This window comes from Microtus oregoni, unplaced genomic scaffold (assembly GCF_018167655.1).
Source record: "Microtus oregoni isolate MIOR12 unplaced genomic scaffold, Mior012 000006F_ref0000085, whole genome shotgun sequence".
In the NCBI taxonomy this organism is placed as follows: Eukaryota; Metazoa; Chordata; class Mammalia; order Rodentia; family Cricetidae; genus Microtus; species Microtus oregoni.
Genome location: NW_024543065.1, coordinates 55,736,543 through 55,762,109, shown reverse-complemented (window position 1 = coordinate 55,762,109; position 25,567 = coordinate 55,736,543). Strand labels below are relative to the sequence as shown.

Sequence of the window (25,567 nt, the reverse complement as noted above, 5' to 3'; positions counted from 1 at the left end):
AGCACACACATGGACACAAGTGTGTATGTATGTGCATGTGTGTGTGAGTGTACGTATATGTGCACGTGCACATGCGTGCATGCGTTTGTGTATTCAATGTCAACCAAGATGCACACGTGGAGGTAAAAGGACAAGCTGTAGGAGTCATTTCTATCCTCCCAGCACGTGGGCTCTGGGCTCAGACTCTGGCTTGACCATCTCAACAGCTAACAAGCATTCAGGGTTTCTCTGTGTAACAAACAGCTCTGACTGTCCTGGAACTCACTTTGTAGACCGGGCTGGCCTCGAACTCAGAGAGATCCACCTGCCTCTGCCTCCTGAGTGCTGGGACTAAAAGTGTGCGCCGCCACCACCCGGTTATGTTTATGGTTCTTGACCAAGCCACTGACCAGCCACGCCACTCATTTTGTGAGTTCTATATGAGGAAAGGTGGCATTTTAAAAACACGGTGCTAAGGGAAAGTTAGAAAAATATACAGGCAGGTAAAGAAAGCAAAAATGGGCTTCCTGCCAGGGTCGTGTCCTTTCTTGTGAGAAAGGCTTAAAGGAAATGGCCGGCTCAGTGTCAAATACCTAGGCAAGATAAAATGGGAGGACCCAGTGGTTTTATAAAATGCCTTGAGCCGGGCAATGGTGGCACACACCTTTAATTTGAACCTGAATTTGGGTTCCCAGCACCCAAGTGGGAGTGATTCACAACTGCCTGGGACTGGGTCTAGTAGATCCGATGCCCTTTTTGGGCACAGACATACACACACACACACACACACACACACACACACACACACACACTTTAAAAATAAAATCAGAGGCCCGTTTGGTTTGCTGGGGGGTTTTGTTTGTTTTTTAAACTACGTTTGATTCTTGTCTTGCCATTCATAATTTAGCAATCTTGAACAAGTCACTTCATTTCTCTGGGTCACCTGTAAACGAGGCTCTTCGTGGAAATTTAGTGACATCATTTGAGTAAAACCTTTGGCGCAACCCTCCAAACCCCCCATATAATGGCGCAAACCCCCATTATAGGAGGCGGGAGTATGGACAAGTTCTGACTGTAGAGGCAGGAGATCCAAGAGCTAGCGAGGCAAGCAGAAGTGACTGTGAAATCTCCGGGACAGTATACTTCGCCGGCCAGCCTAACCTTGCGCCCTAACTTGCTCCTCAAGCTCCCCGAAGCCTGTGATTTCCTGCAGCGTAATGTTCCAACATCGGACTACATTTCCCAGTATGCATTTCCAGTTAGGGCCTCAAGAGACTATCCCGAGAATCTTGACCGAACCGCTTTAGGAGTTCCGGGCCGTAATCTCATTCATTCAGCTCCTGTGTTTCTTTTGGTTAAACGTGCCAGTTAACGTCAACACCAAACTGAGCCGGGTTCCTGCAGGGTCTTTGGGAAGCGATGGTGCCTTCTCCCCGGTAGCAGTTAGGGTCTAAGGCCGCGGGGTTGTGTGGCCTAGGACAAACCCAAAACCTCGCAGTCTGGAACTACATCTCCCAGGCGGCATTGCGTCGGCGGCCGCGACACGTCACTGGACACCGCCAAGAGCCCCCGGGGGTGTGGGGGGCGGAGAGGGACCTTGGGGGCCGACCGGGAGCCGGCTGAGGAAGATGGGGGCCACCCGTCCGTTCCTCGCGTGAGGAGGCCGAGGGGCGCGCCACCCCATCCCGGGGCGGCCGCCCCCGGGGTGCCGCCATCCCCGCCCGGCCCTGCGGTCGTGGCTGGGGATGCAGAGCCGGGGGCCGCCGGTGGAGCTGCGCGGGGTGAGAGGCGCGGGGAGGGGCGGCCGTTTGCTGCCCTCGGCCTCGGCCTCCGCCGGCGGGCCCCGCTCAACCCGGCCCTCCTTGCGCCCTGACATCTGTGTTGACAGGTGAACTTGTCGCCTCTCTGCACAGCCGAATCCGAGGGGACGGACCTGTCCTTTGAAAAACGGTTTTGGGTTTTTATTTCAGTTCTTATCCCCCACTCCCGGTTCCAGCGGAGGTCCTTCCCCAGCCATGGTCCCCAGGAGCCCCCGGGAGTCTGCAGGGATTGCCTCCCACCCCGGCCTCTCCGCCCCGCGCTCAGCATCCCGCGGGCAGCCTGCGTGAAGCGGTCTCCCGCAGCCCCCGGCCCCTCCCCCATGGAGGAGGACGAGGGGGCGGCGGCCAGAGAGTGGGGCGCGACCCCCGCGGGGCCGGTGTGGACCGCAGTCTTCGACTACGAGGCAGTGGGCGACGAGGAGCTGACCCTGCGGAGAGGCGACCGCGTCCAGGTGCTTTCCCAGGACTGTGCAGTGTCTGGAGATGAGGGCTGGTGGACAGGGCAGCTGCCTAGCGGCCGTGTGGGCGTCTTCCCCAGCAACTACGTGGCCCCCGCCGCACCTGCCGCACCCACAGGCCTCCAGCTGCCCCAAGAGATCCCCTTCCATGAGCTGCAGCTGGAGGAGATCATCGGTGTGGGGGGCTTTGGCAAGGTCTATCGTGCCCTGTGGCGCGGCGAGGAAGTAGCGGTCAAGGCCGCCCGGCTGGACCCTGAACGGGACCCGGCAGTGACAGCGGAGCAAGTGCGCCAGGAGGCCCGGCTCTTTGGAGCCCTTCAGCACCCCAACATCATTGCCCTGAGGGGCGCCTGCCTCAGCCCCCCAAACCTCTGCCTAGTGATGGAGTATGCTCGGGGAGGTGCATTGAGCAGGGTGCTGGCAGGTCGCCGGGTGCCTCCTCATGTGCTGGTCAACTGGGCTGTGCAGGTGGCTCGGGGCATGAACTATCTACACAATGATGCCCCTGTGCCCATCATTCACCGGGACCTCAAGTCCATCAACAGTAAGTGCTATCCTCTCAAAACTCTTCGGCTGAACCTTGTGAGGCCAAACCCAGGTGGTTGGAAACGACAAGGGACACCAGATGGCACAGTGCATGGGGCAAGTAGGGGCGGCAATAGACTGTCAGGGCCAGGTGAGGGAGGCTTTGTCCCTATTAAGAAGAAAAAGGAGGCTTTGAAGGGTTGAAAAAATAGACAGTCTTTCAGGCTGTAGTCGCAGTGGGCCAATGGCTGTGTATCTGTGAACTATGACAATCCCTGTGTTTGCTGCCACTTGCAGAGCCTGTCCTCATGATACCCACCACCTGATCATGGCACCAGAGTCTACCAGGCAGAAATAAACAGAATCTAACTTAGTTGGAGCCAGGGTTTTGCAAGCCTGTCTCTACTAACATTTGTGATCTTTTCATTGGTGGGAGGAGTGTCCTGTGCGTTTTAGATTGTTTGGTGGCATCTTCGGCCTCTCCCCACAAGAGGTCATTAGTACCCTGTACACCTGCTCCCAACTCTCAAAACCAACAGTGTCTCCAGACACTGCCTTGTGTCCCCTGGAGATGGGGATGCAGTGGGGCAAGTCACCTCACCTGAACACCACTGTTGAAATGCTGCTGCTTCTCCAAAGCAAACCGCAACAGCAAATGGGATGGGAAGAGTGTGGCTGATATAAAAGCTGCCCTGCTAATCAACGGGATCTACAAAACTAATTGGTTGGTTGAATCAACAGTGGGCCAAATAGACAAGGGTCCCTAGAAATCATATTGAGACCAGAAAGCATCTCAAGGCATCAGCAAATATTAATAGAGTCACTAGTAAGTTAGGCCCTCTTCAAGCACCAAGACATCATGGTTTCTTTCCCAGATAATTCTCATAGATGACACAGTACTTTCATTCATTCTAGATCATTCTGGTGTGCTGGGTGCTAGATACTCCTCCCTAGCGCTCCCGTCCATGCTGAACCTCATTTCATGCCCCTTCATTTTTATTTTTTAAATTGATGGCCTCCTTATTGTATTTGGTATTTACAAGGCCAGATCATGTGCAGGAGGATTGTACGGCAAACGAGGCCAGTGTGTTCCCTGCCCTCCAGTGGGTCATACTTAAACCAGGAGTATGGGGATCCCCCCTTTGCCTTCAGTGCTCACCCTTTGGCAATTCCTTTTTACCTGTTGGCTTATATTTTCATATTTGTTTGAATCCACTCAGCTATTTTTGTAAGCTTGTTGCCATGTCACCAGCTACAGCCTTAAGCCCCTAGAAGAGAGGACTGAGTGGTCCTCATCTTCTGTGCCTGGCATTCATACATTACACAGAGAGAGTGACCATGCACCCATGACCTTCTCTGGCCTGTGCCTAGTCTGGGAGACTCAGCAAAATAGATGCAGGTGGTCCCTTCCTTCATGGATGCCCACATTCTAGTGCTTCTAAAATGCTGGGGGAGTGGCAGCAGGGCCTCTGGAATGCTCTTGTTACAAGCTGTGGATCCTTGGCCCTTCTTCACCAAGAGGATCCATGGTACACCTCTAATACAACCTGGACAAGGTGGCTGGGCTCCCAAGACCAGGTCTTCTTCTAGAACAGTAAAGGACATGGGCTCCTGCAACAGTGTCCCTATAGTCTTTCCCAAGAAGTTCCTCATCTGATGTCATTTGTCCATTGCTTCAATAATTCATTCATTTGTTTGAATTGCTTTATTTATCATGGGGGTGGGTGTACCCATCACCGTGCACGTGTGGAGAGCACAGCTTGCAGGAGTCACTTCTTCCACCATGAGGGCTCTAGGGATGGAACTCAGGTCATCAATCTTGGTGGCAACTACCTTTACTGGCTCAGCCATCTTGATGGCCTGTTTGTTTTAGTTCTGGTGTTTGGTTTGGTTTTTGAGATGGGGTATTGCTACGTAGCCTAGGCTGGCTTTGAACTTGCAAACCCGCTACCTCCACCTCCCAAGTACTGGAGTTATAGGTGTGTACTACCAAGCCCAACTTAGTTTAGGTATTCTTAATCTTCTACTGTGTTTTATCCTTGGCTCTAGGATTATAGAAGAGACCAGGGTATAGTGACACATGCCTGTAATCCCAGCATTAGAAGATTGAGGCAAGGGCTGGAGAGATGGCTCAGAGGGCAAGAGCACTGGCTGCTCTTCTAGAGGTCCCGAGTTTAACTCCCAGCAACCATATGATGGCTCACAACCTCCTTGCCAGCAGTACATTGTATGCTTAATAAATAAATCAAAAAAAAAAGATTGAGGCAAGAGGATTGCCATAAATTTGAGACCAGTCTGAGCATAATGAGAAGTAACCAGCATAATGGCTAGCCAGGCAAAGGCACTTGCCAATTCTGGCAACTTGAGTTTAATCCCTAGGAACATGGATGGAACAACCTATACACACAAAATAGATGGAGAAAGATATTTTTTTAATAAAGGAAAAGAAGAGCCAAGCATGATATTGTAAGACTGTAATCCCAGTACTTGGGAGACAGAGGCAGGCAGATCTCTGTTAGTTCAAGGCCAGCCTGGTCTACAGAGTGAGTTCCAGGACAGCCAGGACTACCTAATAGCACTGTCTCAGATAAAAAAAAAAAAGAAGAGGAAGAAAATCCTGCCCCTTCCCAAAGTGAGATTTTTATTCTACTAAACAAGAATAGCTGATTGATTGATTGATTGATTGATTGATTATCAATCCACCTATAGATATGGGGATGATAGAGACACACACATATATGTACAGGGCCCATAGGTAGAAGAAGGATAGGAAGAGAGAGAGGAAAAAAGATGATAGATACCAGGTTTTCAGAAAGTAACAGCAGCTCCCAGGGAATTGCGACAAATTCAGAGTAAGACGGTGATCTTTCGAATTGATGGTCGGGAAAGACAAACATGGGGCGGGGATGACTGAGCGAAAAGAACTCATGTTTACAAAGAAAGATCAGGAAAGCAGGGCAAATGGGAGGTGAGAAGAGTGTACCTCAGTGGAGAAATAGTAAAACTGGCAGAGCCAGGGACTGGGCTAGAACCCCGGTGCTTGGGAGGCTGCAGCATGCAGACTGCTGCAGATCTGAGGCCAGGCTGGGCTGTAGTGAGACCTCTCACAACAGCAAAACCCAGGCTAGAGGCTGCAGAGGCAGCTCATGGTTAAGTTTAAAATAGAGGCTTCTCTTGCAGAAGACCTGGTTCCATGGCTTCAGTTCCCAGCACCCACATGGTGCCTCACATCTGTGACTCCAGACCCAGGGGCTCTACACTCTCTTGGGGGCTCTTTGAGCACCAGGCATGCACATGTTGGATCTATACACATGTATGCAAGTGTATTCATTAAGAGTTTTTTAAAAATACATCAAGCTGAGGCCGTAGCATGGTCTTAAAGTGCTTGTCTCGTGCACGAGGCCTTGGGTTTAACACCCATGACTCACACAGGCACAAACACGAAAAGCATAAGCTGCCTCAGCATTGAGGCATGGGGCACGAATGGCAAAGCTAGTTCAAGTCTTTGTTGTGTTGTCTAGAGAGTCTATGCTGTTGGTCAAGTAACTTTCTCTAAGATTTGGTTCCCTTGGCAGTAAAAATGAGCTATGAGGGGCTGGAGGGATGACTCAGAATTTAAGAGCAGTGACTGTTCTTGCGGAGGACCCAGGTTCAATTCCCAGCACCCACTTTGTGGCTCACAAGTGTCTGTAACTCAGCCGGGCGGTGGTGGTGCATGCCTTTAATCCCAGCACTTGGGAGGCAGAGGCAGGCTGATCTCTATGAGTTCAAGGCCAGCCTAGTCTACAAGAGCTAGTTCCAGGACAGGCTCCAAAGCTACAGAGAAACCCTGTCTTAAAAAACCAAAAAAAAAAAAAAAGTGTCTGTAACTCTAGTTCCAGGGTACCCAACACCCTCATACAGACAAAACACCAATGCACATTTTAAAAAAAAAAGTTATGAGTCTATTCTTAGAAAGGATTTAGTCTCAGTGTAGACACTAGCCACAGCTATCATGACTATTAGATGACCCACTGCCTCCAGTCAGCTAGAACTATTCTGTATGCTTGGTTGTATCAGTCAGTCTTGATCACAGTGATGCTGCATAACAAACCACACCCAAAACTTAAGTGTGTAAAAGCAGCTGCTTGTTACTGTCAGTGTTCTTATAGCTAGACAGGGAGCAAAATGATTTAGCGGGCCTTGGGTAGAAGGATTCTACTCATAAGTGTTTCCCATCTCCTTTGGACCAGCGGGGTACTTAAAGCATGTTATCATGGTGGTGGCAGAAGTTCTAGAGGCCAAGATTGTACCAGAGGTCTCTTGCAGGCTATGCCTGGATCTGGTCTGTTGTGTTCATTTCATTCTGTTGGTATTTTGAAACAAAGTCTTGCTATATAGTCCAGATTTGCCTCTAACGTATTATCCTCATGCCTCAGGCTCCCAAGTTCTGGGATTATAGGCATGTGCCACCATGCCCAACTGTGTCTGCCTTTTCCTTTAAAAGTGGGGGGGGGGGTTGGGAGAGATGGGGGGGTAGAGAAAGAGAATATGTGTATGTATGCGTGCACACTCTTAATGGCTGAGCTATCTCCACCCCCTCCGCTTTCTCTTGGCTAGCGTAAGTAGTATGAATATCCTAGAGTTAAAGCATAAGCATAGCATAGCATAAGCATAGGGCGATACAGGATATCTAGGATATGCAGTCAGCCTGGTTACTGAAGAAAGTAGACACATGACTGTATGAGAAGGTAGCACTCACTGACTGCAGGAGGCCGCCCGCGGGAAGCCTGGGGGTTAGAAGCGATGAGGCACTTCTGGTGTCCATGGCAGGAAAGAACTGTGCCAAGTGGGGACCCATAAGCTATTGAAGGGAAAAAGGAAGACAGAGGACTGGGACATCTGCAGCCTGGCAGGTCTTGGTGACTCACCCTTCTTCCACCTGCAGTTCTTATCCTGGAGGCCATTGAGAACCATAACCTCGCTGATACGGTGCTCAAGATCACAGACTTCGGCCTTGCCCGAGAATGGCACAAGACGACCAAAATGAGTGCCGCAGGGACCTACGCCTGGATGGCTCCCGAGGTTATCCGCCTCTCCCTCTTCTCCAAAAGCAGCGATGTCTGGAGGTGCTGAGAGGCTGGCAGGTGTCCTCAGGGAGGGGGAGGAAGAACTGGTGGGGGACATCTGTGAGAGACCAGTGTCCAAGCACTTAAGTATTCCTGTGGCTGAGGCAGGTTCTGAGGAAGGATTTGAATCTGAATAAAAGATTTCAGAAGCCGGGTGGTGGTGGTGCACACCTTTAATCCCAGCACTTGGAAGGCAGGGGCAGGTGGATCTCAGTGAGTTCTAGGCCAACCTGGTCTACAAAAGTGAGTTCCGGGCCAGCCAGGACTATTACACAGAGAAACCCTGCCTCAAAAAAACAAGAAACAAAAGCAAACAAACAAGATTTCAGAAGAAATAGACGTTATCACTAAAGGGCTCCTTAAACACCATCCACCACACAGCTCTTGAATTGGGTAATTGAGGCCCTGGTGCAGCCATTCATCCTTCTAGCTACACCGCTGTCTGGGGATACAACAGTCAGCAAACAAAAAGAACCCCACCTTGTAGCATAGGTCTATTATCTCATCTACTCAGGAGGCTGAGGCAGGAGGAGTGCAAGTTCAATGCCTGCTTGGGCAAACCTAGTGAGAGCTTGTTTCAAAATCAAAATAAAAAGAGGTTAGTGGATGTAGTTCAATAGTAGAGCACAAGCTGGAATCCTCTAGTGATGGGCTGAGAGCAAGACTCAGTGATAGCTCTCCTAAAATTCACAATGAAAGGCTAAAAGCGTGGCTCAGTGGTACCACCCCTGCCTAGAATCTCCCAGTGAGGGGTTGGGGTGTGGCTCAGTGGTAGAGCCCCTGCCTAGAATCCCCCAGTGAGGGGCTGGTGTGTGGCTCAGTGAGAACATACTTGCATAGCTTGCTGCAATGCCTTGAGTTCAATTCTCAGTAACACAACCCTCATGGTTAGTAACAAGAAATTAAGAGAATTGTAAAATGTGGGGCACTAAGGAGACAGTTCAGTCAGTAATAATGTTCTCCATACAAGCGTGACAGCCTCAGTTTAACCCCCAGCACCCACCCACATAAAAGCTGGTAATCCCAGCAACATTGAGGAGACAGACAGGGATCCCTATGGCTTGCAGTCTAACCTAATCCACCAGCTGCAGGTCTCAGTGAGAGACCCTGTCTCAAAAAACAAAACCATGGTGCACGCCTTTAATTCCAGCACTCGGGAGGCAGAGGCAGGCAGATCTCTGTGAGTTCAAAGCCAGCCTGGTCTACAGAGTGAGTTCCAGGACAGCCAGGGCTACAAAGAGAGACTCTGTTTCAAAAACAGCAAAACAAACAAAAAAACCCAGGTGGGTAGGTAGCTCCTGAGAATGACAGCTGAGATTTACCCAGCCTCCATATGCACACACATTTGCATACACACCCATACATGAGCAGGCACACACTCAACACAAAACCATTGCTATATCTAGTGATGCACACTGTTAATCCTAGCATCGGGCTACAGAGGCAGGTGGGTGGATCTCTGTAAGTTTAGACCAGCCTGGTGTACACAGAGCCTGTTCCAGGCCAACCAGGGATACATAGACCTTGCCTTTTGGGGGGAAAAAAAGGACTAGAAAATTGTGAAATCATCGTAAAGGTCAGGAAAGTATTTGTGTGTGAAGATGCAGGGGTGAACCAGGAGGTCAGGAAAGTTTGTGTGTGGAGATGCAGGGGTGAACCCGGAGGTCAGGAAAGTATCTGTGTGTGAAGATGCAGGGGTGAACCAGGAGGTCAGGAAAGTATCTATGTGTGAAGATGCAGGGGTGAACCCGAAGGTCAGGAAAGTATCTGTGTGTGGAGATACAGGGGTGAACCAGGAGGTCAGGAAAGTATTTGTGTGTAAAGATGCAGGGGTGAACCAGGAGGTCAGGAAAGTATTTGTGTGTGGAGATGCAGGGGTGAACCCGAAGGTCAGGAAAGTATCTGTGTGTGGAGATGCAGGGGTGAACCAGGAGGTCAGGAAAGTATCTGTGTGTGAAGATGCAGGGGTGAACCCGAAGGTCAGGAAAGTATCTGTGTGTGGAGATACAGGGGTGAACCAGAAGGTCAGGAAAGTATCTGTGTGTGAAGATGCAGGGGTGAACCTGAAGGTCAGGAAAGTATCTGTGTGTGGAGATACAGGGGTGAACCAGGAGGTCAGGAAAGTATTTGTGTGTGGAGATGCAGGGGTGAACCCGAAGGTCAGGAAAGTATCTGTGTGTAAAGATGCAGGGGTGAACCAGGAGGTCAGGAAAGTATCTGTGTGTGAAGATGCAGGGGTGAACCAGGAGGTCCGGAAAGTATCTGTGTGTGGAGATGCAGGGGTGAACCAGGAGGTCAGGAAAGTATCTGTGTGTGGAGATGCAGGGGTGAACCAGGAGGTCAGGAAAGTATCTGTGTGTGAAGATGCAGGGGTGAACCAGGAGGTCAGGAAAGTATCTGTGTGTGGAGATGCAGGGGTGAACCAGGAGGTCAGGAAAGTATCTGTGTGTGAAGATGCAGGGGTGAGCCAGGAGGTCAGGAAAGTATCTGTGTGTGGAGATGCAGGGGTGAACCAGGAGGTCAGGAAAGTATCTGTGTGTGAAGATGCAGGGGTGAACCAGGAGGTCAGGAAAGTATCTGTGTGTGGAGATGCAGGGGTGAACTGAGTTCTAAAGGGCAAGGAGCAGGTGCTGAGCTGAGAGTGTTCCAGAATGTGGAACTGCAGCAGAGTAGGAAGGGCTGAGGAGGAACCTGTGGCTGAGGGACACCCTGGGTCCTGCTCTGCGGTGCAATCAACACTAGCCACGGTGACAGATATGAATACATGGTCTCATTGGAGTCACATCCTGGTGTCTCCATTGACTGTCAGTTACTAGTCAGGTTGCAAGTTGTTCAAACCACAACGTAATGTTTTGGAGCAGAGCCAAGTCAGACAGGAGTTCCCACTGGCTTTCTGGCACAGCCGCTGTTTGGCAAAGGTGTAGCCACCTTTGTATGTGTGGCCGAATCTTTGGGATGCCCTGGTGATAAGGTGCCCCAGCCTCACAGGCTCTTTCTGGCTGTGTTCCTGAATAAGGTGGTAGTGTCACAGGTCAGGACATCAGGTGCTCATGTGTCCCAGCCACCAGGTATCAGTAGCACTCCTCGGTCCAAGTAGCAATCAAAACCTACCCTGTCGGCTTCCACACGGGGATGGTGGGCATCGTGGTCCAGAATGGCTGCTTGAGCTCCAGACTTTGTACCCACATTCCAGCCAGAAAGGAGATGGAAAGGGGGTGCCCTTTGCCATTGAGGATGGCAAGATGAGATCCTGTCAGTGCCTTCTGCCTTGAAGCTTTATTGTAAGATGACTAAGCCTGCCTAGCACAGTGGGGTGAGTCTGGAATCGTCCTACCTTGTGTTGACAGGTAAGGGTCAAGGAAGGCTTTCTTGCAGAGGGGGCAACATCAGCAGAGACTTGAAGGACAAAGTTAAAATGCAGAAATGGAAGAGTGTTCTTGACAAAAGGGACAGCATATACAATGGTCAGAGGTTGGGAGAGCCTGGCTCTTTAGAGACAACACTACAAGGGTCAACAAAGGTCAGTGCGTTGGATGTGTGCTTCCTAGCATGGTGGCATCCATCTGTAATTACAGTCCTCATGAGGCAGAAGACTTGAAGTTCAGGGTCATCATGGACATACAGTGAGCGCCAGGTTGGCCTTGGCTATGGGGAGACTAAGTTGCATTGGAGGCGGAGGAAGAGGAGGCTGCAGCTGCTGCTGCTGCAGCAGATGCTGGGCTGTGCCTGAGTGCTCGCCTAGTATGCATGAGGTCCTAGATTGAATCCTCAGCAGTTTTTAAGATCTGATTTTAGCCTCTACAAGATTGCTCAGTGGGTAGATGTTTGCCACCAAGGTTGACAGCCTGAGTTAGATCCCTGGGACCCACATGGTGGGAGAGAACCAACTCCCGCAAGTTGTGCTCTGACCTCCATATGTGAACCGTGCCCTCCCCCCCCATCCACAATAAAGCAGGTTTTAAAGAGAAATAAATGATGACTTCATTAAAATGTGGCTCTGGTACAGTATTGGTCCCTTTAATCCCAGCGTTTGGGAGGTGGAGGCAAGTGGATCTCTGAGTTTGAGGCCAGGCTGGTTGACATAGTGAGCTCCAGGCCAGCTAGAACTAGAGGGACTCTATAAAAATAAATAAATTAAAATAGGCAGGATTTCCCAGTTGGCTTCGGGGTCCCACTCTAGTTTTGAGTAGGGGCCAGAAAGTGGTCAGAAAACGTTGGGAGACGGCCCTGTCTGCCTTCTGAAGAAGAAACCTGTGGAGGTCAGTTATGCTCTTGTAGCCTCGCCAGCTAGGCTGGAAGTAGGAGTAAGGGAGGGCTGGAGTACAGGTGAAGACTGGGGTGGGCTGCGGCATCACCCTCCCTCTCCCTGCCTGCAGCTTCGGGGTGCTGCTCTGGGAGCTGCTGACCGGGGAGGTCCCCTACCGAGAAATCGACGCCTTGGCCGTGGCTTACGGTGTGGCTATGAACAAGCTGACGCTACCCATCCCCTCCACGTGCCCCGAGCCCTTTGCCCGCCTACTGGAGGGTGAGCCAGGGCCCTGTGGAGAGGGTAGGCTCAGCTTTGGGGACAGGGTCCCATGGGCCACACCTCTCCCCTTTATACCATCCTTGCATTCCAGTGGGCCCAAGAATGGGGGAGAAGGCTCTGGAACCCAGGGGTCCTATGGATGTCATCCCCATCATTGCTTCCATGGCTCCCAGATCCATGTGAGCACCTGAGGGCATGGGACACTGGGGTTCCTGTCTGACCCTGGATCCCTCCGAGGGATCTGGGGTTCTCCCCGTTGTCTCCCATGGCATGTTAACAGGAACTTAGCTAAGTCTTGCCTTGCCCTGAGCGTGGATGCTGACCCTCACCCCACTTCCTTCCCACCCCAGAATGCTGGGACCCAGACCCTCATGGGCGACCGGATTTTGGCAGCATCCTGAAGCAGCTGGAGGTCATCGAACAGTCAGCCCTGTTCCAGATGCCACTGGAGTCCTTCCACTCGCTTCAGGAAGACTGGAAGCTAGAGATTCAGCACATGTTCGATGACCTTCGGACCAAGGAGAAGGTGAAGGCAGGAGACAAGGGTGGGGTGCAGCAGGATCCCGGCTCTGATGCCTTGGGCAGCTCAGAATCCAGGCTCCCTGAAACCCCTCACCCCTTTTGGGTCCATGCAGGGTGTTTTGCATGTTAAGACAGTTTCCTGTTGGACTAATAAGAAAAAGGCCGCCTGTACTGAAGTACTTACAGGTGATTCGGCATGCTGTCTGGGATTGGCTTTAAGTATGATAGCAAACATTAAGAGGGGGTGAAAGAAAGGAACAGACTTGGCAGGTGTAGGTGACCGTTGAAGTGAGATAATGGGTAATAGGTGTGCCGTTCTCTGTTTTGGGCCTATTTGAAGTTTTCCTCTGTTTGCTTTTGTGGATGCTTGTTTACTGAAGGATAGTTTACTTAACAAACCAGAGAGCTGTGAAGGCGGTAATGGTATAGCTGGGCTGTAGAGCACTTGCCTGGCATGCTCAAAACCCTGGATTCCGGCACAGCACAGCATAAAGCAGGCATGGTGATGCATGCTGCCCTCCCCCGTTTGGCTCTAACTCAGCGTCCTGCCCTGCCTCTCACCTTAGCTAATTAAGTATGAACTGGAGTGTGAACCCCAGCCTGGTGCCCACAAGACCCAACTGCCCTGGGACCACGGGCGGGCGGCCCCAGAAGCTTAGACCCGCCCTCCTCCCTCCAGGAGTTGCGTAGCAGAGAAGAGGAGTTACTGAGAGCCGCTCAGGAGCAGCGGTTTCAGGAAGAGCAGCTGCGGAGACGCGAGCAGGAGCTGGCAGAGCGAGAGATGGACATCGTAGAACGCGAGCTGCATCTGCTCATGAGCCAACTGAGCCAAGAGAAGCCCAGGGTCCGCAAACGCAAGGGCAACTTCAAGCGCAGCCGCTTGCTCAAGCTGCGGGAAGGCAGCAGCCACATCAGCCTGCCCTCCGGTACCACCCGGTCCCCTGAGCGCCCCTCAGAGCCTTCTGGGGGCTATGTCTTCATAGAGGGCTGCTTGATTTGTTTGAACAATTATCTGAGCCAGGGTATCATACATGCTAGGCAAGTTTGTTTTTCCATCGAGCTAACCCCTCAGTACCTTAAAGTTTTTTCTGTTGCAAATGTATCATACCCCAAAAAGCCTGGTGTGGAGGCTCATACTTGTCATCCCAGCATCTATCCTGAGACTGAGGCAGGAGAATCACTAAAAGCTGAAGGCTAGACTGGGCCATCCTGGTTAAGGGTTGAGATTCTCAAAAGGAAAACAAAGTCCTAATTCCCTACCTGGCACACGTGACTGAGGTTAAAAGTCACAGCATGGCCGGTAACATACCAGCCAGTGGAGATATAGCCACGGGCATAACATTCAGCAGCCACATTGAAAAGCTGAAAAGAAGCCAGGCATGGTGGAGGCAGGAGGATTAGGAGTTCAAGATTGTCTTCCCGGTATAACAAATTCAAAATCAATTTAGGCTGCATATGATCCTGTCTCAACTCACAATACAAAGAAACTATGGGACAGTCACTGTTTTATTCAGCCCAGTATAGCTATATAAGCTTTATCAAAAACAAACAAACAAACAAAAAAAAACAAGATGTTGCTTTCTTGTTTTCACACTGAATCATTGAGATCCAGTGTGTTTTATATTTATAGCACGTCTTGATCTAGGTGTTAAGTTTCCAGGTCAGGCATGATGGGGCCTACCTATAATACTAACACTGGGAGGCAGAGGCAAATGATCAATTTGAAGCCAGCCTGGGATAGAGAGAGAGTTCAGGGCCAGTCTGAGCTACATAGCAAGACCATATCCAGAAATAAAACAGGTGCTGGGCCAGGGGCTCAGAGAGGGGTTAGAGGTGTGGCTCAGTGGTAAAGCACTTGCACTAATAGGTGCAGAGCCCGGGGTTACATCCCCAGCACTACCACCGCCCCCCACAAATGATCTGGGAGCCTGGGCAGGTAGCTCAATGGTTAGGTACTTGCCTGGCATGCAGAGGGCATGGGCTTGCAAATATTCCCCTGACACTGCAAATATTTGTATATATTTAAATTTATACTAATATTTTATAAATGTTACAAGTTGATGAAGGTAGACTCGCCTACCCAGTTTGTTTCCAGCATGCTTCAGTGCCTCCAGCAACCAAATATACTATCTTTCTTAAACTTAGTCACAAGTAGATATTAAATTCCACTCCCTCGGGTGCCCCAAATGCTCCGTGCTCACATAGTATTTAACTGCTGCCCTGGCGGACTCTCAGGTCTGGATCCTTAGTTTAGTTATATTTGGAGTCTCCCTAGGTTTATTCATTCAGGGAGAGCCTAAGAATCTCCATTTCAGGAGAATTCCAGCTGCTCTGGGTGCTGATGAGTCTGGGACTTTTGAGAGCCTGTGCCACATGCCCCCTGCTGTCAGTTCCTGTTCCTGCAGAGGATGCCATGCACTTAGGAACGCCTCTTTCTTCTTTCAGGATTTGAACATAAGATCACCGTCCAGGCTTCTCCTACCCTAGACAAGAGGAAAGGATCCGATGGGGCCAGCCCTCCTGCCAGCCCCAGCATCATTCCCCGCTTGAGGGCCATCCGCTGTGAGTATACACAAGGCCGGCACGGTGCGTCAGAAAACCCTCTGAGTATATGGCTGGCTTGCCTGGTACTCATCGGGGCAGCAGCTAACACATACATCACTAAACAGCATCCTTTCCAGGAACAGAGTAGACGATAAGACATTGGTGCTGGGAGTTATGTACAAGCTCAGGGGGAGAGCCTGCACTTAGCATACCATGAAATCTTGTTTGCTGTCCCAGCACCAAAAACAGAGAGGGAGAATGTATTAGGGTTCCCCAGAGAGACTCCATCAGTAGACTGTAGTTAAGAGGGTTGGATCAGTTATAGACCCTGGCGCATGCATCCATCCTGCAAGCTGGAGGGACAGGAAACAGGCTGCTCTGCACCACACCCACATCCAAAGTCTAGGGACTCAGAGAGGGCAGCTCAAGGTCAAGTTACAGAAGCAGGATCTCCCTCTGCCTCTTTGTTCTGTTTGGGCCTGGAGTAGACCGATGGGAGAAGGTAGATCATCTACCCTGTCCACTCAAATGCTCATTTTCCCCAGAACCACTTCAGCACACCTAGAAATGGGAGGTAGGCAGCATTCTGGGCATCCTCAGCCCAGGAGAGGGGAGGCCACAGAAAGACTGGTGCTGCCCAGTGGGAGGTGCCTAGAGTGGAGGAACCGGTGTGCCCCATGGGAGGGAATGGTGGCCCTGCAGGAGGAGCAGCAGAGGCAAGGCTAAGAATCAGAGTGGCATGGTCCAGCCTCAAGGTCAGCTTGGCAGAGCAAGCAGGGGAAGCAATGTTCTGTGGAGAGGGGGATGCAGAGCCAGAACATACAGCCCTGGAGACACAGAGAATCTGATTTTTAAAACTGTATTTTTTTTTAAAGATTGTATTATTTATTTTTTATTTCTTGGGTATGGGTGTTTTGCCTGCTTCTGTGAATACGCACCATGTGCATGCAGTTCCTGCAGAAGCCAGAAGAGGGAGTCAGATCCCCCAGAACTGGAGTTACAGGCGGCTTTAAGCTGTCATGTAGGTGCTAACACACAGACCAAGATCCTCTGAGAGAGCAGCCAGTGTTCTTAACCCCTGAGCCATCTCTCCAGCTCCTGATTTTTTAAAAATGTTTAGCAGTGCTCAAGGCCTCATGTGTGTAAAGCATGCGTTCTTCAACTAAGTTTAGCCCTTGCCGTTGTTGTTGGTGTGTGTGTGCGTGTGTGCACATGTGTGTGTGCTTGTGTGTGCGCGCATGTGTGCATGTGTGTGCATGCATGTGTGTGCATGTGTATGTGCGTGTGTGCATGTGTGTGTGCATGTGTGTATACATGTGTGTGCATGTGTGTATGCATGTGTGTGCATGTGTGTGCGTGTGTGTAAATTTGTGAATGTATAGGTATGCCTGTATCCAATTATGCATAGGCATAAGATGGGAAATGGAAGATTTACCTTAAAAGTTGACTTGAGGTTAAAGTTGTTCCTAAAATCAATTCATACTAGGTCAGCCCAGATACTTGGGGGTACATTTAAATGGGAACCACCCAGATCTGATTGTTAGCAGGGGTGGAGAAATCTGTGTTATTTGAAGAGGGGAAGCCTGGCATTAGGTTGGGGGTCTGGGTTAGGAGCATTGTTTGGAGGGGGTGTGTGCATATTCCTATAGGCGCAGGGGTGAGGCTGCCAAGTGCATCAGTACAGGGGAAGTGTGCAGAACCCAGGCAGTGTAATCCCAAACTACTGAACCCAGGCAGTGTAATCCCAAACTACTGAACTTGTCCCTTTGTTTGCCTGACTCGGGGTCTCATGTGGCCCAGCCTGGCCTGGAGCTTACTGTGTAACCAAGGATGACCTTGAACTCCTGATCTTTCCATCTCCACCTCTTTGGTTCTGAACTGTAGGCACATCACCATGCTCAGTTTACACAGTGCGGGGGGGGGGGGGGGGTGGGCGGCAAACCCAGGGCTTGGTGTACAAGAGGCAAACACTGCAAACTGAGCTTCATCCTCAGCCTTTTGTTGTTGTAAGGGTCTCGCTCTGTCTTCCAGGAGCGTCTGTAACTCGTGCTTATTACAGCTGTTTGTTTATGTGTGTGCAGGTGGGTGAAGATCAGAGGGTGATCTCTGGCGGGGTCAGGTCTCTTTCCACCAGAGAGCCACACACTAGGAGATAGTAGAACCAGGGTGAATTCAGGAGCATGGAGGAAAGAGAGCCGCAGTCCCCAGAGCTCAGGGCTGTGCCGGCTAGAATGAAGCTGAAGCCTTGAAAGGGGAGTGAGGACACAGGCTCAGGAGTTGGGGGGAGTGTCTTAAGAAGAATCCAGGCCGGGCGGTGGTGGCGCACGCCTTTAATCCCAGCACTCGGGAGGCAGAGGCAGGTGGATCTCTGTGAGTTCGAGGCCAGCCTGGTCTACAAGAGCTAGTTCCAGGACAGGAACCAAAAGCTACGGAGAAACCCTGTCTCGAAAAAAAAAAAAAAAAAGAAGAAGAATCCAATTGCTGTGTTGGGTTTGAGGGGCCCCAATAGCAGTGGAACATTAGGGAAAGATTTACCGCAGGAGTAGCCATCAGAAAGGTCCCTAGGGTGGCTGGGGTCTCCTTCTTCATGACTCACTTATGACTCCTCTCCACCCAGTGACTCCCATGGACTGTGGCAGCAGCAGTGGCAGTGGAACATGGAGCCGAAGTGGGCCACCAAAGAAGGAAGAACTGGTTGGGGGCAAGAAGAAGGGCAGGACATGGGGCCCCAGTTCCACTCTGCAGAAGGAGCGGGCCGGAGGAGAGGAGAGGTACGGGTGTTCAGCTGCCTGCCTGCCCCTGTGCCTGCCTAACCCATGCCCTGACGCCATCTCCCTGTGCCCCTGCAGGCTCAAGGCCCTGGGGGAAGGAAGCAAGCAGTGGTCCTCAAGCGCCCCAAACTTGGGCAAATCCCCCAAGCACACCCCCATGGCCCCAGGCTTTGCGAGCCTCAATGAGATGGGTAAGAGAGTGTGGGTGCTCCGGGGAGTGGAGGGGACAAGAGAAATTGTGGCCGAGGGAACAGCCATCAGGCCTAGGCAGACATACCCAGAAGAAGAAACAGCAGCTCCTGGCCTGGGGGTTGGCGCTCATTTTCAGAAGTAAGGCTTTGGGGAGAGCGATTTGAGGGTGACATCTAGTGGCATCTGTAGAGTGGGAATCTTGCTTTTGGAGGTCATTGGGGGAAGTCCTTGCCACCAGGTCTGGGGGAAGGTGAGGAAAGGTGGGATCAGCCGAGTGATGGACCTCTCCGGTTGCAGAAGAGTTTGCGGAGGCAGATGAAGGCAACAGCGTGCCCCCTTCCCCCTACTCCACCCCGTCCTACCTCAAGGTGCCCCTGCCCGCCGAGCCCTCTCCTTGCGCGCAGGCGCCATGGGAGCCACCGGCTGTGACCCCCTCCCGGCCAGGACACGGAGCCCGTAGGCGCTGTGACCTGGCGCTGCTGGATTGCGCCACGCTGCTGGGCGCCGTAGGCCTGGGCGCCGATGTGGTCGAGGCGCGTGCTGGGGACGGCGAGGAGCAGCGGCGCTGGCTGGACGGCCTCTTCTTCCCACGTCCTGGCCGCTTTCCTCGGGGTCTAAGCCCGACTGGGCGCCCCGGGAGTCGCCGCGATGACACAACTCCCAGCCTGGGCCTGGCGCCCTCGGCCACCCTGGTGTCTCTGTCCTCTGTGTCCGATTGCAACTCTACGCGCTCCTTGCTGAGGTCCGACAGCGACGAGGCTGCGCCCGCCGTACCCTCGCCGCCGCCCTCTCCCCTGGTGTCCTCACCCAGCACCAATCCCCTTGTTGACGTGGAGCTGGAAAGCTTCAAGAAGGATCCCCGCCAGTCGCTCACGCCCACCCACGTCACCGCCGCACACGCAGTGAGCCGGGGACACAGGCGGACCCCATCGGATGGGGCGCTGAGGCAACGAGAACCTCTGGAGCTCACTAACCAAGGTGAGTGAGGCCTGTACAAGCCACCCGTGACAGGCCACTGCCCTTTCTCCTTTGGAGCATGGGGGAAGAAGCCTCTGCGCCCCCTACCCTCATTGCTGGAGGCACGATGGGGCTCGGGATGCCTGAGATGGGACCAATTGGAGGTGACAGTATAATGCCTGCAAGGGCGGGCAGGTGAGTTGATGGCGACTGGAAGCAGGGGTAGCTATCAGCACGATGTTGTCTACTTATTTTTGCCAAAATGACGGCAGGTCAGGACCCGCGGCAGCCTCTGTTTTATAGCCGCTGTGGTCAGATTTGAATCTCTCTGCCCCAGCAAGGTGCTGATCTCTCTTCAGAGATGACCACGTGAGCTGGTGGCACTCTCCTGGGAAGCCAGCACTCAGGTCATCCTGGTCTACATACAGAGTTTGAGATCAGCCTTGGCTACATGAGACCCTGTTCCCAAAGAGGGGAAAACTGGGCTGGGGCTGTAGCTCCTTTGGTTGAGTGATTGCCTAACACGCAGGATTTGATTCCCACCACCACAGAAAACTGGTGTTTGCACAAACACTGGACGAGGCAGAAGGTTGGGGAGGCATTTACAGTCATTCTCTGCTACACAGAATTCCAGGCTACCCTGTCGCCAAGACCTAAAAAGACCATCTTCCAGATGAATGAGCCATTGGAAGCTATGGGGCCTATTCATGTGGGGCTCCTAATGGCTGTGGTCTTACTAGGAAACAGGCAGAGCAAGACTGAGAATTTTCAAGAGAAGCCAGGAACACCACTTTCCGAGGAGGGTTGTTGGCTTAGAAATGGCACCCTTTACCCCAACCCCTCACCCATGTGACCCTCTTTCCCTAGGTCCTCGAGACCCCCTTGACTTCCCTCGACTACCCGACCCTCAGGCCTTGTTCCCCAACCGTCGCCGACCCCTGGAGTTCCCTGGCCGTCCCACCACCCTCACCTTTGCCCCAAGACCCCGGCCAGCTGCCAGCCGCCCCCGTCTGGACCCCTGGAAACTGGTCTCCTTTGGCCGGACACTCAGCATCTCGCCTCCCAGCAGGCCAGACACTCCAGAGAGCCCTGGGCCCCCCAGTGTGCAGCCCACACTGCTGGACATGGACATGGAGGGCCAGAGCCAGGACAACACAGTGCCCTTGTGTGGGGCCTACAGCTCTCACTGAGACCTGCCTGCCACCACCCGCCTGGGCAGCCATGAATGTAGTGCCCCAGGCCCCGCCACAGCCCACCATGCCCCAAGGTGGGGGAGGCCCTGGGCAGGATACTCACTCTATTTATTGGGGAAGGGGGGAGGGGAGGACACTTAATTTATTCCTTTGTACCCCAGGGGGTGGAGCTCTGAGCCCAACCTGCTGTGGGGAGAGGGTGGGCAGGGATACTCAGGGACAGGACATTGTGGGGGATTTGGCACAAAACACAGCATTAAAGGTAATCCCTGCCCCCTACCAAGCTTGGCTGTGTATGCTTCCCCAGCCTGGGCCCTAATGCTGAGTTACCCCACAATGGGAAACCCTTACACCCCACACTTCGTCCTGGGCCTCTTGATTTCTGAGGAAGTGAGACCCAAGTGTGGATCTCCTGTTTCATTCCCACAATAACACAACACAAAGGAGACACCAGTGGCAGGCGCTTTACCAGTAAACACACGAGCCAGGGAAGACACCAGTGGCAGGCGCTTTACCAGTAAAAACACACGAGCCAGGGAAGACACCAGTGGCAGGCGCTTTACCAGTAAACACACGAGCCAGGGAAGACACCAGTGGCAGGCGCTTTACCAGTAAACACACGAGCCAGGGAGACACCAGTGGCAGGCGCTTTACCAGTAAACACACGAGCCAGGGAGACACCAGTGACAGGTGCTTTACCAGTAAACACACGAGCCAGGGGGAGTTGCCTGGTGAGGTTAGAGGGAATAAGGTAGAGGCTGCCCTTTGCCCTCAGCCCAGGACATCCCGAGCTGGGCCTCCAGTCCCGCTCTCGCTGTCTTCCCGCTGGAGGCTGCAACGGTTCATCTTCAGCTGAGTCAGCTGGATGTAGCGGAGAACATTGGTGTCTGCAGGGGAGGAACGTAAACATTATCTTGGTGTCCTGAGACAGGGCAATGTCCTCATGACCTCAGCTCACAGCCAGTGGCTCCACCCCCAGCACCTGGGCTGTCAGCAGCCACTGGGGACATTTCACACCTCAGTCTCACACGTGCTGCACTGAGCAGGAGAGGCTCCTGTCACACCTCCACCCATCGCCCAGTGACAACTGTTCTCAGCAAACCCCTTGACAGGAGCGCTAATCCTGCCTCTGATCCCACAGCCCTGCACCCAGCACCTGCTGTGTCCCCTCTGTCCTCCTCAGCTTGTGGCATGCCTACACATATGTGGACAAACAATACCCTGAGTGATCTCTGCAAGGGCAGAGGACAAGTGTTCTGAGCAGAAGGTCGCCGAGGAGCTGGCAGACTGGGAGGGAGTAGGGGATATGGGTGTGGGGCGGGAAGTGTTCAAGACAGTCCTAGGTAAGCAGTCGGGGACACGGGGTCGGTGGGTTGGGGATTTAGTTGCTTTGCGTGATTGAGGGGTTGGGGAGATGGCAGAGGAACAGGGTGAGGAAGCCTTTGGTGAAGGTGGATGGTCTTGACCAAGAGCTGGCCACAGCACTTCCCTGAGGTAGTTCTGACCTGCCCTGGCCCTCCTGCCTGGGCTTCCTTTGCTCCAACCCCTTGCCCAGCTCCACCCAGCCCTGCCACTCACCTGTGGGCTCCCGGCTTCGAGCTTCCTGCAGGTAGCGCAGCGCACGCGCATAGTCACCCAGGTGGTAGAAGGCGATACCGGCGCGATAGGTGGCCTTGAAGTTGCCCTGCTGTTTCTCCAATACCTTGAGACAGTACTCGCGCACACGCTCATAGTTCACCAGCTCCGACTGCAGGAGGCAAGCTGCGGGGGTGCGGAGACCCCTGAACCCCCTAGGACTCACATGACCTCAAGTAACCTGGCCTCTTCTGCTTGGCTAAGGGATTGCTCTGGCCACCAGGGGACGCCAATCTACTATCTCGTTAGTAGAGAATCGATCTGCGCCGCCGCTAGAGGGCACAGGGCAGACATGTCTAAGGCAGTTAGCTGGAGGTCTCCCAAACAATTGCAGAAGTGAGGGACTAAGAACCAAATAGCCATGGAGGAAGGGTAAGCCTTTCTAATCTTGGCTCACGCGCGGCATATCGGGGAGATTAAGTCAGGGAAGTGAACTTTGAACCAAGTCCAAAGCCTGCTTCCTCCATCCTAGAACCCTTCCTTGTTCATCTACTCCCACCTCCTGTTCTCAGTAAGTTCTGAAATCTCCCCGTCAGACCACAACCCTGATTCCTTCAGCCTCCAGCCACCACCCTCAGACCCTAAGGCCTCCTGATTGCCCCTTACCACCCACCCGTCTCAGCCATGTCCTCTGCTTCCCCCTGCTCCGCCCCGACGGCCCCATACCGGTGAGGGAGTCATAACATTCAACCTCTGTGTTCTCCACCAGGCGCCGCTGCTCCTCGCTGAGGCGGGCCGGCCCCGGGCTGGCTGCAGGTCCGGGGGAGGGGGCGGGCAGGCCGCCAGGGCGGGCCCCCTGAGCTGCCTTCAGCTGCAGCAGTGCCCGGTGGTACTTGCCAATGGCTTCTCGGAACTTCTTTTCTCGGTAGCAGCGCTGACCCTCCGCCTTGAACGCCACGGCGGCCCGCAGGCTGCTGTCGAGTGCCGCAGCCAGGCCCCCAGACGGCTCTGGGGCAGGACCCGGGCGAGCTGAGCCATGGCGAGGCGCTGAGCCTGGGCCCGGGGGGGAAAGGGCGGGAGGCGGGCGCGGTGGAGGCTCCGGGGCAGCGCTGAGCATCAGCACCGGGGACAGCGCGCCGCGCTGCATTGTGGGAAACTCCTTCGGCCGCCGCTGCAGCTACCGCATCGCCCCCCGCAGGGCCGGTCCCCACCCTTTCTCCGCCCCCGCATCTCTGGCTGCCGTCTCCGGCTGCCCCCTATGGGTCTACCGAAGCCCCTCCAGACTCCCCCTCGCTCACCATAAAATCAGCCCGGTGTCTGGTTTTCTGGTGCCTCCCCCTTGTCCCCACAGTCCTTAACCTCCCCACCAGCCTGCATGCTCTCCCCAAGATTTCCAGAAGAACAGGCTGAGCAGGCTGACATCAGTCACCAGTCATTTGACATGTTGGATAAGAACACAGAATAGGAAGTCAAGTTGCCCAGATTCAAAGCCCTACTGGTTTCTCACTACTGTATGAGTTGGACAGTTCCCTCAAATTACCCATAGTCCTGTAGTGCGGAATAACAGTACACACCCTGGAACCAATTCTTTATTTATGTAACAAACAAACAGCCATTGCTCTGTTTCTGTTCTGGGGGCTGCTGGGCCATGATAAAGCAGAAGTCGAGCGGGATGGCACCTGCCTATAATCACGCTCAAACATCTGAGACAGGAGGGTGGACAGTTTGAGGTTAACCTGGGCTAGAGAGAATTCCAGACAGCCATGGGCTACAAAGAAAAGGGAGGTGATAAAAAAGAAGGGGAGAGAAGGAGGGAGGAGGAGGAAGAAGAATTATTTAGATATGTCCCCATCTCCTAGGACCGCATTCTAGTAGGGAGACAGACCAATGACAGCTCAAAGTGAGTGAGCCTGGAAGGCACAGAGGGTCATGGCTAAGACGGAGAAGCCAGAGGAGAGCTTTGCCCTGGGGTGAAGTGGGACTGGGGACTTTTTGGAGGAAGGGCAACCCCAACCAGAGCAATTTGTCCCTTGCCTTCATTCCCTTCCAGAAAAGCCAGTGAGAAGCTGTCATGTCCCCACTGACAGCCCAGAAGCACCAGTACAGTAGGGACAGTTATGGAAACATGACTGGGTGGTGGCGGTGCACACCTGTAACTCCGGCACCCAGGAATCAGCGGCAGGCAGAACCCTGTGATCCCAAGGCCAGCCTGGTCTACAGAGTGGGTTCCAGGCCAGCCAGAGCTACACGGAGAGACGGACTAAGAAAAGGCAAAGAAGAAAGGAGCGAAAGAAAGCCTTCAGTTATGGCCCTCAAAAGAGTCCAGCGCAGGAAAGCTGGAACCACGGAAGTCTGAGCCCACGTGAGTACCAACCCTGGAACCAACTCCTGAAAATGGTCACCTGATTTCTCCATACATGCTGTAGTACGTGTGTATGCGCACATGTGTGTGTGCACGCACACACACAAATAAAAATGTAAATTTAAAATAATTGCATTAGATTATTACTATGGGTTTCTTTCCCAGGATACTCATACACAGCCAGCACCTCCCCCCAAAGCCAAGCTCACCACTTGCTGTGGGTGACCTGGCATTTCAGACCCCTCTGTCTCTACTTTCCTAGTGTCGGCATTGTGGATAGATCCCCATGTCTGGAGTTTGAGCAATGTTGGAGACTGGATCCAAGGCTTCATGTATGGCAGACAAACACTCCATCAACTAAGCTACATCCCAGCCCTCAAATAGGAAAGACTTTCACAAACTGATGACCTTTGCGGGCCTTCATATGTATTGGGTTTCTCTAATCAATTAGAAATACCAAATTAGGAGCATTCAAGGGGCAGAGGTAGGCAGATCTCTGAGTTCAAGGCTGTCCTGGTATACAGTGTGTAGTCCAGGACGGCAGGACTACACAGAGAAACCCTGCTTGAAAAAAAAAAAAGAAAGAAAAGAAAAAATATTTAATTAGGAGCTCAAGAGAAGGCTGCAGGGTTAAGAGCTTTGCTGAGTTTGCAGATAGCTCGGGTGCAGTTCCTAGCACCACACGGTGGCTCACAGCCACATGTAACATCAGTTCCGGGGATCCAGCACCCTCTTCTGGTCTCCAAGAGCACCTGTGTTTGCGTGGTGCACACAAACCCACTCAAACACACAAAAAGAAAATAAATCTTTTTTTTTGTATTTTTTTTTTATTTTTGAGACAGGGTTTCTCTGTGTAACAGTCCTGGCTGTCCCGGAACTCACTTTGTAGACCAGGCTGACCTCAAACTCACTCACTGAGATCCACCTGCCTCTGCCTCCCAAGTGCTGGGATTAAAAGCATGCACTACCACTGCCTGGCCAAATAAATCTTTTAAAACATATTGAATTAAAAAAACATATTGAATTAAGCTGG

The 25,567-nt window shown here is 52.6% G+C and overlaps 2 protein-coding genes across 4 annotated transcripts; one reads left to right on the top strand and one right to left on the bottom strand.

The window, feature by feature from the left end:
• Positions 1–1,539: 1,539 nt before the first annotated feature.
• Positions 1,540–20,893, top strand: Map3k10 (mitogen-activated protein kinase kinase kinase 10). 3 transcript variants are annotated; one of them, XM_041653371.1, is made up of 10 exons: positions 1,542–2,801; positions 7,710–7,890; positions 12,267–12,415; positions 12,769–12,944; positions 13,620–13,866; positions 15,386–15,502; positions 18,102–18,255; positions 18,334–18,446; positions 18,745–19,425; positions 20,272–20,893. In XM_041653371.1, the coding sequence occupies exons 1-10, from the start codon at positions 2,120–2,122 to the stop codon at positions 20,592–20,594; spliced, it is 2,823 nt and encodes a 940-aa protein (XP_041509305.1). In that variant the 5' UTR covers positions 1,542–2,119; the 3' UTR covers positions 20,595–20,893. The 3 variants fall into 3 exon arrangements, with proteins under 3 accessions (XP_041509307.1, XP_041509306.1, XP_041509305.1); XM_041653373.1 differs by lacking the exon at positions 20,272–20,893 and having other exon boundaries at positions 1,540–2,801; positions 18,852–19,056; XM_041653372.1 differs by lacking the exon at positions 20,272–20,893 and having other exon boundaries at positions 1,540–2,801; positions 18,686–19,022.
• A 382-nt stretch (positions 20,894–21,275) lies between these two features.
• On the bottom strand, positions 21,276–23,554 carry Ttc9b (tetratricopeptide repeat domain 9B). The gene is made up of 3 exons (XM_041653374.1): positions 22,899–23,554; positions 22,176–22,358; positions 21,276–21,484 (listed from the first exon to the last, which is right to left on the bottom strand). The coding sequence occupies exons 1-3, from the start codon at positions 23,317–23,319 to the stop codon at positions 21,369–21,371; spliced, it is 720 nt and encodes a 239-aa protein (XP_041509308.1). The 5' UTR covers positions 23,320–23,554; the 3' UTR covers positions 21,276–21,368.
• Between the last annotated feature and the right edge of the window lie 2,013 nt (positions 23,555–25,567).